Source organism: Myiozetetes cayanensis, unplaced genomic scaffold (genome assembly GCF_022539395.1).
Source record: "Myiozetetes cayanensis isolate MyiCay16 unplaced genomic scaffold, myiCay2020 scf4, whole genome shotgun sequence".
Taxonomy (NCBI): Eukaryota; Metazoa; Chordata; class Aves; order Passeriformes; family Tyrannidae; genus Myiozetetes; species Myiozetetes cayanensis.
In genome coordinates this window covers 55,933-71,037 of record NW_026087631.1, presented here as the reverse complement: position 1 = coordinate 71,037, position 15,105 = coordinate 55,933, and the positions used below count along the sequence as shown (strand labels likewise).

The following is a 15,105-nucleotide window of genomic DNA, read 5'->3' as shown; positions in this document are numbered from 1 at the left end:
TTAGCCTCCCTGCAGACCTCTGCTCTTCCCCTTCCTGTCTCTCACTTCTTTGGAGCTTTGTGGCAGCTTATAGAGAAAACAAAACTGTGCCTGCCCTCCCTGCCAGGCTGGAAATCCCATGCTGGTCCTCACAGAGTCGTGATGACAAATGCATGGCTGTGTTCTGGGTGCTTGGGGAGATGTAAAACCATGTCCGCTTGCCGCAATGCTCACGTGGTGATTTGTTGGTTTGATTCCTCAGGTCGTGAGTTGGCAAGCACAACCCTCCCAGGATACCCTCCGCATGTCCCTCCTGCTGGACAGGGCAGCTACTCCACTCCAGCGCTGACAGGAATGGTGCCTGGTGAGTCTTCAGAACAGGGAGGGGAAGAAAAAAGTAAAAGGAAATAAAATAGCATTTCAGGAGGGAGACATGGCTTTCTGTGGATGTTCCGTGCTGAGGCGAGCATAAAGGCAGAACCCACAGTGCTGAAGGGGAAGGGGAGGTGTGGAGTGTTCTTGAGTGAAGTAGGACCAGGCTTCCCAGCCCAGGAGCTCATGCAACCTGCAGAGTGCCAAAGCAAAGCGTTGGCACTGATACTGAAACATACTGAAGGAGCTTCCAGCCTCCCTTTTGTGTACTCTGAAGATTGCTCCATGTTGGGCCATGCCAGGCTCTTCCCATTTGACTCAGGCTTTACTCTAACCCAGATGTTTTCTCTGAACACACTGTGTGCCTCTGTGCTGCCCCAGAGGTAAGGTCACTGGCCCTGGGTGCTGGATGTGTCTCAATATTCTTGTGTGCAAACTCGAGTCCTGGGGACACTGAGTTGTTCCCAGGCCATTGTACTTCTAGAATTTCCTTCCTCTTCTGGAACCTTGCAGTAAGAAATGCAGGTGGTATGAGCTGGCTGGTGGCCACTGCTTGCCTGTATGGCATAAGGAGCTGGGGTTATGCAGGTATCTGGGATGGGCAGGGCAGGGTCTGCAGGTTTGTCACATTGTTGGTGTAACTGAGCATGGTTGGCTGCAGATCTGTGCGCAATCCAAAGTAGGATGGTGACATCCAGGGCTGGCAACAAGCAATGGCTGGGCCACAGCAGTGGAAGTACTTGCTCTTTTAATCTTTTCTGGGGAGTTACCAGCTGTTTGGGAGCAGCTGCCAGGGTAGGATAGCGAAGCTGCAGGACATGGGGCTTGGTGGTTCTCAGCCAGAGGAGTGTGCTTTGGTGATGTAGAGTCATCTGAGCTGATTTTCCCAGGTAATAGATTTTATTTTTAACTACATATAGGCTTCTGTGACCCATTATATTGAATAACTGCACTGTTCCTCTCACTGGTTCCTTTAATAACAACCTTCTGCTCCAGCTAGTGTGAAGGTCAGCTGCAATTCCTGTAGGTTCTCCATCTCATTTAAGTGAGAATTTGCTAACTAGCATTCAAAATGCCTTCACAATTCTTCTTTGACTCCTGTCCTTTGCAGGATCACTCTCAGAGCCCTGCTAGGGAAAGCACTGCAGTCCCCAAGGGGCTGATGGTGAAGCAAGAGACAGACCCGGTCTGGTGCCGTTGGCACATCCCCAATTGTTCTGAAATAGCCAAATTGCCATGCCTGAGCTTGCTGTGCCAGCTCTCAGGGATTCATCTCACGACTTGACTCTGCCTTGTACTCATTTTTGGAGCCCCTGCTAGAAATCTCCTTCCTTGATAAGATTTTTAATCATAAGCCATGAATTTCTGCTCATAATTAAGCAATTGTGTGAGTTAAGTGCTTAGAGACATGGGAGAAACATATACATGATAAGACATAGGCAATGTTTTGTTGTATGCTTGTTGTTGCTGCTGCCATTGCTTCAACTGATGTGAATAAATCTGGCCCTCACCACACTGCAGACGTTCATCCCACAACTCCTAGTGTCTATAGCTGCTTGTGGGGTAGGGGACACCCTCCTGCTTCTTTGCATTTGCAAGCTGTGTGGATTCAGCTTTGTGCTCCATGCTTATCTCTTCACCAGCTGCCACACTGCTCATCCCAGTAGGAGCGGTGTTGTCCCCTGCAAGCCCCAGGTCCTTCCCTATCTCTCATACAGGCAAGAATGCACATAGGAGCCCGTCTCTGCTACATCTCCATGCCTTGTTCAAACATGTGCTCTACAATTTCACATCTCCTTCCTTCCTTTCCTGCAAAACCAGGGACTAGCATATCAACAGGGAATTTCCATTTTTATGTAGCTTGTAAATGTCTGCGATGGCAGAGAATAAACTTTTCAAATAGTTTTCTCTAAAAGAATCAAAAAACAAAACAGATGGCTTTGATTTCAGTCCAGAACTTTAGGAACTGAGAGCTACCGTGGCTCGAGGCTCCCATGGATGTGTTCTCTCTGAAGGTCACTGGCCCTGCTCCCTTCTTCTGCCTTTTGGTAGACGTCACCCTGTAGAGGTGACTGAAGAGGAGCTCTTCCAGCAGCCCACAGTGCTCTGATGTCAAAGGGCAAAGGTGAAATGCCACAGTGAGGACAGATGGGCAGATAGGTGGGTAAACTACTGGCTGGGTGGTCAGGCTTGCAGGTGTTGGCTTATGTCACACTCCACCTGGGTGCTGGTACCAGGCATGGAACTGTAGTGCATGGCCAGTGATATGTCTGGGTTAGAACCTTCATCTACAACCATGAAAGAACACAGTTTGTCAGATGTTCAGATGATGCCAAATGGTGCCACCAGTAGGCTCTGGAACAGAGCAGTAACATGGATGCACTGTGTTCCTGCTTAATTAGATGCTGCTATTTTTGGTCTGTGTTTTGGCCCAGCCACCTGTGAAAGTTGGTTCTTTTCCTGCTGAGTTACGTGAAAATGAGCACTGATACATGAGAACTTCATCTTTGAAGGAAGCATTTTGTATAAACTGAAATAAATTGGGGCCTCACTATTGGTCGATGGCCCTCCAAGGACATTTGAAGGAGAAAGTGGAGTATGATTAAGTAAGCCCCCAGACTCATTTAGAAAAGACGCCTTGAGATGTAGCATGCAGGTGCAGGCAAATTCCAATGTAGTTACGCAGGCACAGAAGGGGTACTACTTACTTAATGGGCGGAGGGACCGAGGGCCTCTAGCTGAGCAGTCCTGGCCATACCTGCCCAGGTAGATGTCATAGGTTAATTGTATAAAAAGTAGATAGCTCTTGCTGGGAGTGAATTCAAGATTCTCATGGAGGACAAGGTAACCTCAGCAGGGACGCCTGCCGTTTTGTAAACCTGCCGATGCTCTGGGGATGTGGCTTCTGCTATGGGTAATTCTAAGCATTCTGGGGTCAGTAAGACAACCTCATAAATAATGCCTGAGTGAGTTGGGGATTGTCCTGGGGGCTTGTTTCCCTTCTCTTTTCTGTCTCTCAGCTTCTCGTTTTGTTGGCTACTTCTTTGTAATAAATATTGTTTTGCTGAGCTTTCAGCAGTGTACTGGTTTCACTTTCAGCAATCTCCCTGCTACAGTCACCAAGGCAGGCTGAGAACGAGTGTGAAACCTAGCAAAGCAAACAAAAAATCCTGCACAGAGGAAAACATCGCTTTGCAACAAAAAGGGCTGAGGACTGTTTGACTGCTGGAGGGAATCTAGGCATGTGGCAGACTGGGAGTTGAGCATAATTTTGCCATGTGCACTGGCGGTGCGCAAAGCAGCAGCATTCTGGGCAGAAGCTGGAGGGAAGGAATTATCACCTTGTTGCAATATTATTAATATAATAAATAATGGGTCCTAGGGACCGAAGAGACACCAATGTAGTGTGTATCAAAAGATCCTTTATTGTCAGAGAAGAAAGCTTAAATATTGGTTTCAAATTGTATCATTTCGTAACATGTGACTTTCTTGACTAATCTTTAGCAACTCATTGCACATGTGTAATAGAGTACTTTGTGAACTACAACGCCCAGGTTGCCTTCTGGCACCCTTCCTGTAACCTAAAACGCCATATTCCCCTTATTTGGAATTTGTAGACTCACAATGGGAACAGTTGTGTTTTGGGCCTCCCAGCACAAAAAAAAACCAATGGACCCAAGTCAGAACAAGCAAAATACAAACTGGGTATGAGAAAAATCTCCAAACTTTTTCCTCCAGAGGTTGCTCAGAGGGGCTGTGAAGTCTCCATCCTTGAGAGCTTCAAGGCCAGCCTGGGTGAAGCCCTGAGCCTTCTGGCCTGGTCTTACTGCTGATCCTGCTGTGAGAAGGATCTTGAGATCACCTGAAGACTCCTCCATCCTGAAAAGCCCTGTCATCCCATTACTCAAAGTTTTGATTCAGGCACTACTGGAAATGTGCTGCAGAAATTTGTATGCTTCTGCCTGATGCTGGGGTCAATAAGCTGTTAACAGGGTAAAACAGGTCCCTCTCTGGAAGAGAAGTGATGCCAACAGTCCATGCAGATGAGACAGCTCTGATATAGACCCCAGTTGCAATTAAAAGACAGAGCCATGAGTCCCCCTTTGAGGCCAGAGGGAGCCCTGTGGACAGCTTCACTGTCACAGGAAAGGTCCTAATGTCTACACAAGGGACCAGGAGAAATCACGCTCCACATCCCTCCCCCAACCCATGACTACAGTCTCACCCTGCAACAGCCTCCAGTGTTGCCTGCTTCCAGCCCTTGGCTTGGTATCCTATCTGCCTTGTGTGGCATCTGTCATGGGAAGCCACAGGGTCCCAGGAACAGTCATTGACCTCACCTGGGATAGGGGACACAGCAGCATCTGCAGCAACTTGCACAGAGGGAACACTTCTTTTTAACCCTCATTGTCTGGTGTCTGATGCCTTGAAGTATGAGAGTTTATGTTCTTTGTAAATGTTCCTTTTGTCTAGTGCATCTCTGTATATTCTCCTCTGTTTAGAGCTTTAATTGATTGTTGATTCCTTCTAGATTTGTGCCCATCTGAGGGCACAGGATCTCACAGGTTAATGAGATGCTCAATGCAGAAATTATCCCCAATAATTTGCCACTGTTGTTACTATTTGTTCACATCATGACTGTGTCCGTAATGTGCTGTCACTTTGGAAACATGGAGCAGTGTTTTCCCAGCAGCCTTTCCTGGGAAGAGCAGTCAGGAGCAAACTCTTCTCCATCCCATCCTGTACTTAGAGCCTGGTGCCATTCAGCTGTGTTTGGTCTGTTCCATAGAAGTACTCCCAGGGCTGTTTGCCTCTTCAGATGGAGACAGCACTCTCTTCTGCTTGCAGCTGCTGCTCCTTCTCTTCTCTTGCTTGCCTTACATTCGAGTTTGGGAGCACAGCATCAGCCGTCTGGGAGCACACACTGGGAAACACAAGATTTGCAAGACTTTTACTTCCTGGTCTGTGTGAGTGAGCCAGAGCCCTTTCCTGAGGTGAAGTGTTTGAAAAGAGGTGCAGCTGCTGGAGCGGCCGTTGGCTGGTCGTGGAGAGCACACTTTTACCATATTTTCCTCACCTCTGGGAGGCTGAACCTTTTCTCCAGCTCTGTTCCTCCTACTGTGTGGGCTCTGGGGCTGGCATGAGGACAGGGACTAGTGCTGCTTGCCTGGGGTCTTTTCTTGGTCCTCTGTTGCTTCACACACAACCAGCCTGTTTCCAGCACTGGGTCAGGTCTTTCTTCACAGATCACTACTTGTGGTTGTGGGTCTATTCCTGAGATGTATCTGCAGGTTTGTGTCCTCCCATGTGTGGCACAGATGGTGGCCATCAGCAAGGAGACAGAAGGGAAGACAGGAGGAGTGGTGCTGAAGCTACAGCATGCGTGCCTGCTCTGATGACTTTATCCCAGGAGCTGTGTCCCTTTTGGGTCCTAATGGGGCTGGGGCAGAGTGGCTTGCAACAGTTTCATTGCTGAGACGGGGCTTGAACAAACTATGCCTGTATCCAGTTTCAGCATGTGCTTGCCCTCATCATCATGCTCATAATCTGCAGCTGAGCTGGACGAAGGTCATATTCAAGTAGCCACAATAATTCACTGAAATACTTATTTCAATTCTCGTTTTAGAAGTACTGGGACAGCAGAGCCTGCTGCACCTCTGTTTCTGTCCCCCCATTCCCTCATCCCATCTCCAGAGCTGGAACTCCCAATCTGCCACCCCTTCTTTGCTCCCTGAGGCTGCCGTTCACCCCATCCCCTCCTTTCCTGTTGGGCCCTGCATGCCTGGTGACAGGAAAGGGTAGACTGTCCGGAATAGTGATGCTGAAAATATAGTCATTAATGGGACTCTTGAAACCCAGATGTCCTTTCTGAGCACTGGTAATTTGTTTTTAATGAAAAACCATGCAGTGACCCTGAACAAATGAATTTCCTTTATAAGAAGACTATGTGCAATTACCTGACTAAAGGGACCTGAAAACAGTGACATTCAAAACTGGGCTTTGAAAAGAAAGGCATAAAAAATAGCAATGTTGTCATGAGCAATTTTTTATCTAGGAGAAGATGCTGATTCTTATGTGTGAAGGGGAAGGAGAAGATGTTGTGAAACAAAACATGTGGTTTTCAAACATTTTTTAATTGTAGCTGGCAGGTATTGATGCAGAGGAACAGTGAGGTTGTGTGACCTCTTCCTGTTCGGGCAGTTTCTCACACCTGAGCCTGCAAGGGATAGCACCCTCCTTCAGCTCACTGGCATCTAGCCTGCACCAAGGGGCATAGGGGCTCAGAATTCCAGCCTCGTGTTATGGAGGGTTCAGGAGGCAGCCATTCAGATGTGGGACTACCAGAATCCAATCTGTAGGTATTGGTGGGGTTTGGTCCCCCCTGGCATGCTGAAGACTTTATTCATAGTTATTTTCATGTCTTTGTGGTTTTTATTTGGGCTCTTATCTTTGCCAAAGTTTTGCAATAGTGTGTTGTAATCTCCTGACATGTGGCAGTAAATATTAGGAGGTAAAAGAGAGGCAACTGAGAGGTAAAATGCCTGAAACCAGGGGCAGAGAAAGCAAATTGCAGTGTATGGGATGTCACAGGACATTGGTGAACCGGGTTCTCTTACATACAGCGTAGCACTGAAAGTGCTTGGTTATTTGGACAGTGACACTGTTGTGGCCAGTCAGCATGAAAGGAGATTCAGGCCCTTTATGCTAAAAGGACCTAAAGCAAGTAAGGAATAAACCTTAACAACTCTTTGGTGAAGCAGAAAGTTTGCAGGTTACCTCCTCAGAACCTGGAGGTCCCAAGTTTGCCATCTGCTCTATCTCCTTCACACTGCTGTTTTGATGGGTATGATACCTCTGATTGGGTTATAGGAACTTGTGCTGGTGTTGCCACTTCTGGGCAGCTCAAATAGCTCAAACCCAAACATCCCCCAGTGTGCCCCAAAAACACCTTCACGATCTGCAGATGCACACAAAAGCACCCCAAGCTTCACCATGACTGCCAGAAGAGCTACTACCAAAGGGCAGAAGTGCTGACATCTGGCCTTCTCTGGTTAAGTAAATTTGCTGTGTTTTTCCCCAGGTTTGGGGCTGCCACACCCTTCCATAATCTAACAAGACAAATCCTGGAGAAATTTCATTACATATGATATAGCATGTGATGTGCCATCACAAATATCTTGGGGCAATTCCAGATTGCAAATCAGTTGACAAATGATTCCCTTAATTAATAATGAAGCAGTTAAATAAATGGTATCCATTTATCCACTGCTCATGTATCTTTTGAATGAGGGTCTGCTAGCATCTTGGAAGCCTGGAGAAACGTTTTGGTTTTCATCTCTCAGGAATGTAATTACCATACTTGCACAGAATGTAGATAAAATTTATGTTATTTTCAATATGATGTTGTCAGATATTGTTTCATTAAATTGATTTAGAAATTATGCTGGAGAGGGCAAGAAGGTGAAATGCTGGAAAACTAACTGCCTTTGGATCTGCTGATCCACCTTTCCCTTGCAGACCTGGTCCTTACCTGGGATCAGGTAGGCTCTCTATTCTTTATCCCAACTGATTATGTGGTCCCCAGTGTACAGCAAAGCTGGACCCCTCTGCTCTGCCGGCTCCCTCTGCTCTGTCTGTAATACCTGCCTACTGTCAAGGTAAGGCACTCTGCATATCTAAACATAAGTAAGCAAGGCGAAGTGTGTATAAACAAAGGAGTCTATATTTAGGAGTGAGGAGGAGGAGGAGAGAAAACATATTGTATTGCTCCACTCTTTGGAAATTTCTATGCATTTGTAATAACAAAATTACCATAATTTGCTCATTAACGGAGCTAGATCAGTCAAGCATTGTTCCAAACATGCAGAGGCTGCCTCTCGCTCTAGGTCTGCCAATGAGTTAAGCACGGTGGAAATTAGCATGCAAATAGCCCTAATTCGGCCGAGCTGTCAGATCCGCATTCAGCTGCTTGTTCCCTTTGAAATCCTTGACAGAAGCGGCTCAGGCAAGCCCAGCCTCTAGTAGATCCAGCCAGAAGAGGTACCGAGGGGGCATCTCCTGAGTGACAGTTTGGCTACCTTCAGTCAAATCCATCCATCGTGTCAGCTGGCAGCAGCGACACTGAGGGCCGTGGGGTGGCGGGAGGCTTTCAGCCAGACCTCCATGGTGAAACTGTCCCGTCCCCGCTCCGGAACGACGGCAGGGCTTGGGGCGCTGGTAGCCGAACGATGCTGCCCTTGAGATAGGGGAGTGTACTGTTCAGATACCAGTGTTCAAGTTAAGCTGCTCTTTGGGTCAGAATGTGTTGATGTTGGCTGCATAACCTGAACCAAACTAGGATGTTGGTTATGAAGCTCATGGAGCATCATTGCAGAGGATGCTGCTCTAGGCAGAGCTGGGATGCTGCCTGGCACCATGGCTGCCCGTGGCCCCTGCGGATGGGAGAACAGGGAGGGAGGCACCCAGTTGATGGCACAGGGCTCTGTACTGCATCCCCAAAAGGGAACTGTGGGACCATTCCAACTCCAAGGTACCCACAGGGAGGTGCTGATGGTAGCTGAGAACCGAGGCTATTCCCTGTTAGATCGTTCAATGTTATGGATGTGATGTGCTGTTCAGCCTTAAGCAATACTGGTGATTATAAAACAATAGTGAGAATTAAAAAAGCCTTTTGTTGCTGGTTTTTGTTTGTTTGTTTTGGGTTTTGGTTGGTTGGTTTGGGGGGGGGGGGGGGATATGTTACTAGACATTTTTCTGTCCCCTGCAAGACAGTGTCTTTGAGATCCATAATGCTGGAACTATAACAGACTGCCCCAAAACATGCAGAGACAGAAATTTAAAATTGAGGTGCTTGTAGGTCACGTGTTAAAAGCTCACTGATTGCATTTGCTGTGTAGGACCTGGCACACTGGTCTCTTTGACAGAATTTGCCTGCCCTATGCAGGGTCAGTTTGCCCCTACCCAGCCAGTCCCAGGGCCTCCTCTGGGCACTGAAGACACTCTCCGTGTATGCAGGGCCTGCAGGGGCACTGCCATACTCCTCTGGGAAAGTAGGAGGAGGTAACACTTAACAGAGGATTTCCTAACAGATCATTTTCTCCCAGCTTTCAAAGCCAGCAGTGACAGCAGCTGGCTAGGTTATCCACCCCCAATGTAGGAGCTTGGTATTCAGCCAGCATATGGCATGCCAGGGCTGAGCCACACTGCTGCATCCTCTACCCTATCCAAGTTTGCTGGGTATGTGTCATTATGGACAGCTATCTTGTAATATATATATAATAATGGCCAGTCTTCGCGAGCGAAGATCCGGGGAAGGTCTTTCCACCTTCCAGCCTGCGCATTGGATTTTTTAGGTGAGACACAGTGTGCGCGGAACTGAGCCCACCCTTTAATCCTAAGGTTCATCTGCCGGGCCAAGCGAGCTTGGACAGTGGCAGTGAGGTCCTTAGGACGTAGGTGGGTTGCCTTTAAGGGCTAACGAGCCCCACCTGCCCGGGAGTGGTCCTGACCGGGAATCGAACCCGGGTCTCCGCGGTGATAGCCGGCGCCTTTACCCCTAGACCACCAGGGGTGGAAACACAATAATGGAAAGCTGGAAAAGCTAATTGTAATTAGAAAGTCATGAGGTCTATATTAGTTCTGATTTTGGAAAGTTATGTTTTGTGTTAGTGAAGCAGAGCTATGAGGGTGGTGAGGCACCGGCACAAGTTGCCCAGAAAAGTTGTGGTGGTTCCAGGCTGGACAGGGTTTGAAGCAAACTGTTATCACTGCCATGGCAGGGGATTGGGGCTATATGAGCTTTAAGGTTCTGTCCAACCCAAACCATTCCGTGAATCTATAATTCAGTGTCCTGAGCCACACACCAGCCTTGTCTCTGAGGGGGGAAGGTGTAATTAGAGTTCTGGGATTGTTTTGTACTTGCAGGGCTGAACTCAAACCACTTGCACATGATGAGGTTTCTCAGACCAGAGAAACAGCCATGTGAGGGCACACAAAATGCTTTATAATTTCTGAACATTTGTTTTTTCATGCTTGTGTTTCCTTGTGTTGTGTCAGCACCCAGAGTTTAAAAAAAATGGAGATTACAAAAGCGTTGGCGTTGAAAACACCAAGTTGTTGGAACTTTGAGCCTTGTGAAGTGCCGAGCATCTGTCAAGGCTGCCAGCAGTGTCTCAGGCACTGGTGCACCTAAGGTGGGGTGTGTGCGGGAGCCAGACCCAGCAACCAGAATTAATCAGGCAGATTCCCGACAATCTGTGTTTTATGACAAGCAACTGCTGAGATCCTCAAAGTGAGCAGACAGGAAAGCACTTCATGGCCTACAGGAGTATGGCATGGCAGCCGTTTCGCTGCCACACAATGCCTTGCCACCCTAGGGTGGCAGCCGGTAACACTGATGGGAGAGCAGAGTCTTTTGTGTTCCCATCATATCTGAGCTTGGCAGCCCAACTGCCCAGTGCTTCCTTGTGCCGTTGGGGGTGGGAGGTGGTTTCTCTCCTTCTGGGTGTTAGACCCTGGCTAGCCCACCTGTTGTGAAGCCCTGTGGCACAGGGTCTTCTCATGAGCCATCCCCAGCCTGGAGTTCTGCATGCACTGAGAGATGTGCCTGTTTCTGGGTGACAAGGGTTCTATGTTGGCCCAGTTTTGAGCACTTTCCAAACTGTCTTGCAATAAGCTGGATGTCTCCTGCTTCTAGCATTTGTGTCACCAAGGAAAAGCTGGAGACTAAGTCCTGCAAGCAGACATCTCATGCTCCCTGGACACTCACTTCTGTCATGGAAGATGACCCCTGCAAAGGTTTTGGGGGTTTTGCAGCCATTGTTCTGCAGAGCGTTGTCTACGAATTCAGCTTTTGTGCCATTTGCTGGAGTTGTTTTCCAAGAATGTAGGTGTGATTTCTGTGTAATTGTTGCTGAAAGGATTTGCTTGCAGTTAGGACTGTTTGAACACAGAACACCTGCCCTGTGTTAAACTCCAGTGATCAGAACTGATGTCTATGGCACAAATTGAAATTAAATACTTTGAGAATAAAGTATTCTCTTTTCAGGAATTTCTGGACCCAGTGAGACTATCAAAATGAGAGGAAATGCCTGGACATTACAATAGATTGTGGTGTGATGCAATGTAGTGTGATCAGTGCGAAAGAAACAAAATGGAGTAACAGGAAGAAAGCCATAATAAGTGAGAACTTTTAATCAAAATGGCATGCTGTAATCAAAATGAAAGAAGGTGCTCCAAGGACACAGTTTAAAGCAGAGGCTGTCCAGCTGTAGGAAACAGTGTACATGTTGGAAAACTTGTGTATTGAGCTATGTGGGAAAGGCGTGAAACCCTGGACAGGGGAATGCAGGTGGTAAGACTCTGAGGACCTGTCTCCTGCTTGTGGGCTGCATGGCTGGGCCAGGAGAAGAGGGACAGCCTGCATGGGGAAGTGAGAAGTCTCCAGAAAGAAGGATGTGTTCACTTATTTCTAGCAGCAGATATGGCACTGGAGCACTTCAACTAAGAATAAGTCATCTGTCTCCTGTGACTGCAGTAAGTTTGGAATTAGGCTCTTCAGTGACTGCAGAGTAAGCTAAGAAATTTAAATGTTACCTCCTGAATTCCTACATAAGAAGACTAAAAGCAGCGCTTTTGTCCTGACTTGACATCCATTCAGCGGCAGATGCATTAAATCCCATCAGTTTCAGGTGTTTTGCTCCACCTGTGTTTTGTCACAGAATAAATAATTGCCATGTGAACACAGATGTTTTACTCACATGGAGAGGTGTGCCTGGAATCTGTGGTGGGACAAGGAGTGCCCAGGTGGGAGAAGGGCTACTTGCTGTGTCAGAGAAAGGGGTGGGCACAGGGTGTTGGTGCTGCCCCATCTTTTCATCCAGCCAGTCTCCTTCAGCATGAAGGAGCTGCCTCAGCCCAGGCTATCTTATCTCTGATTCTTGCACATCTACTGAAGTCAGGAAACATAATGCCAGGAGTTGGTGAGGAGCCTGGTCCTATGGAGGTTTGCACAGGTTTGCTGGCAGCTATGAGTCCCTTGGGGCATGTGCCACAACAGCCACAGTGTCCTCAAGCATCATCTCTTCTCCACCTGTGTATTCTCTTCTTTGGCAAAATTTTTGGCTGATTCAACTGGATCAAGTCAGGCTGCAGTCAGTCAGCATCTGCAGGACATTATTTGAAAATGGCTTAGGTTCCAGAGCATTTGCCAGCAGAGGGTCTGTTGTGCCAGAGGAATGAGCTGCCACAACCCCAGAAACAGAGCTGACATGTTTTTACTCTGCATTAAAAGGATGACTATAGTGTGGATGTGGGGTAGAACCAAAGCACTGTCATGAAAATCAAGTGAGAAATTATCTGTCTTCTGTCACTCAGGCATTTATTTGCATTGTCTTTGGCATCAGAAAGAAAAACTGACATCTCTGCTGGGGATGTGTCTCTGCATTTCAGAGTCTGTACAAGCTATCCACAATGGCAGAACGGGGATAGCAGACTGTGCTGATGTGCTAAAGTCCCAGTCCAGGGATGGATGAAGCCTCCAGTCCAGTTGAAAATGTGATCTTGCAGGCAGAAGTTCTGAGATGCTGAGAATTTCTGTGGCTCTGCTGGCAGAGCTCATCCACACAGGGGGTTTACACAAGCATGAGAGACTTTTCCATCCGTTGAAGGTGTGCCACCTCCACAGAAAGGGCAGGACCCGGCCCTTGCCTGGTGCCGCTGTAGCTGCTGGCCCAGTCCCAGCCGAACTGTGGCCAGCCCATGGCACCGTCTGACATGGTCACCAAGGACTGGGGCACCAGTGCAATGCCTGAGAATATGCTGGTGTGGGAGGATGCTCCCTCAGCCATGCAGATGCTTTCCTGCCCCTGTTCACATACCTGCATTTGCATAGAATTGAGAACAGCCCTCATGTTGGCAGCAAAATGCATTTATCAAGCTACTAAAATGCTTAATTTCCAGACTTTACAATTTTCACACTCTTTGTTATAACAGCTCATAACATTTTATCTACTCTTGCTACTACTTAAATTACTTGTGTAATTCCTGGAATTAACCACACATTATAGTGTCATTATGAAGGCTGAAATTATAGGAAAGTCTCAAGTCAGGATAGAGCATGGAGTCGAATGATTTAATCTGAACCTAGCACAATATTTCTGCTGCATAATTTGGAAAATTTCATCCCACAAGATACTTACTGGGACTTTTTACACCAGTTTGGGATGAAACCATATTGCAGAGCTTGGTATATTCTGGGACACAGTTGTTTTCCCTTTCATTCCACCTGCACTACCAAGCTGGTCAGTCTGGAGCAAAGAAGGTGAAATGGTGCCTGCCCTGGTGTGCCATGGAGCTACACATGCGCAGGTCTGGAGAGCCTGGGCACACAGGCATGGAAAGATGTCCTACCTGTGCTGCTCATCCACTCCATGACCTTGTCTGCCCTGTGTCACATGTCCACCCTGTGCTGCTCATCCACCACATGCCCCTCATCTACTCTGTGACTGTCACCTACTCTGTCCCTTTGCTCTCTGCCCCTCATCCTCCTCGTGCCCCTCACCCACTTTGTGCCAGTCACCTGTACTGGGCATGGGTGCACTGGGGCTTTGCAAGCAACCCCATAGACCAGGCCTGGGGAGAGACAAGCTGGGGTGAGCAGCTGCTGCAATTGGACAGAGCATCAGCATGTTCCTGACCACACACAGGGCAACACTGGTGTTGAGGCTCTGCGTATGGCAAGTGTGGCTCACTGATCTTGGTATCACTGCTAGCAGTGCAGCTACTCACTTATGGGTCTATGTGGGGTCTCAAGAGTCTGCATGCTGGTGGCTGGTGGAGAGGGCAGGGGACTCTGCAGGGGCAGCTGGAAGAGGGAAGGGGCAAACTCCTCATTGTCATTAATTGCAATGCTATCTTCTGTGTAGATAAGTTGAGCAGTTGTCCTCCAGATACAAGGAGATAAATCTCTCCTAATGCAGTTTCAATATTGCTCTGTGGCACCACCTACCTTTGTTGTGTTAAAGTTAAATACCTCTGTGTACTAAAGTTTAAAGTGCATAGCTAAAACCTATGTGCTTGCAGTAATTGCAGATGTAAATCTTTTTGTCATCCTGCAAAGACTAGGTGAGATATTTCATAAATATGTCAGAAGCAGCATTAAAATTTTATGGCAGGCAGCACGGGTCGAGAATACTACAGTGACTTCTCAGCAAGGTACGTCCACCTTAACCCACAACTCATTAGTCATTGATGGGATTTTGTGCCTTGTAGCTTCTTGGAAATGAGATAGTATTAAAAAAATCTGCATGTTACTGTTTTCTTAAAATATGATAGCCTATTCAGAACTGTTAAAATCATATCTCTTTGAGCAGGTGCTAGCTAATGTAAAGATAAAATAGGGGAAAAGAGTGGCCAATCTTTGTGGTGATAAAATCATATACAGCATTCATTAGAAGTTAATTGGTAGTCTTGATGGGACTGGGAACTTTGAAGAGATGCTCTCTGAATGTGACCAAGTGTTTTCCAAGCACAACTGTGATAAAGTTCTCCTTGACTGATGTGCAGGAACAATTAGCCAATGTAGGGGCTAATTTCACTTTGAAATCACATGTGTGCAAATTCGGGTTATGGCTGAACCTTCGCTGTTCATTTAAGAGTTAATCAATTACTTCAAGACATGACAGACATGAACTGGCTGTGCTTTTGTTGAGTGTGAGTATATGAAGGGTCATAGATGATTATAAGTTATCTATT

General features: G+C 47.3%; 1 protein-coding gene across 6 annotated transcripts in view; it reads left to right on the top strand.

Annotated features, from left to right (window-relative positions):
• PAX5 (paired box 5) overlaps positions 1 to 15,105 on the top strand; it is a 134,851-nt gene that overhangs the window by 98,558 nt on the left and 21,188 nt on the right. For 4 of the 6 annotated variants that reach the window (XM_050328846.1, XM_050328844.1, XM_050328843.1 and 1 more), the window contains one exon: positions 242 to 343. The exons of the other annotated variants lie outside the window; for them this stretch is intronic. In XM_050328846.1, the coding sequence (XP_050184803.1) occupies positions 242 to 343 (102 nt within the window). The remainder of the gene's footprint in view (positions 1 to 241; positions 344 to 15,105) is intronic. 6 annotated transcript variants of the gene reach the window in all.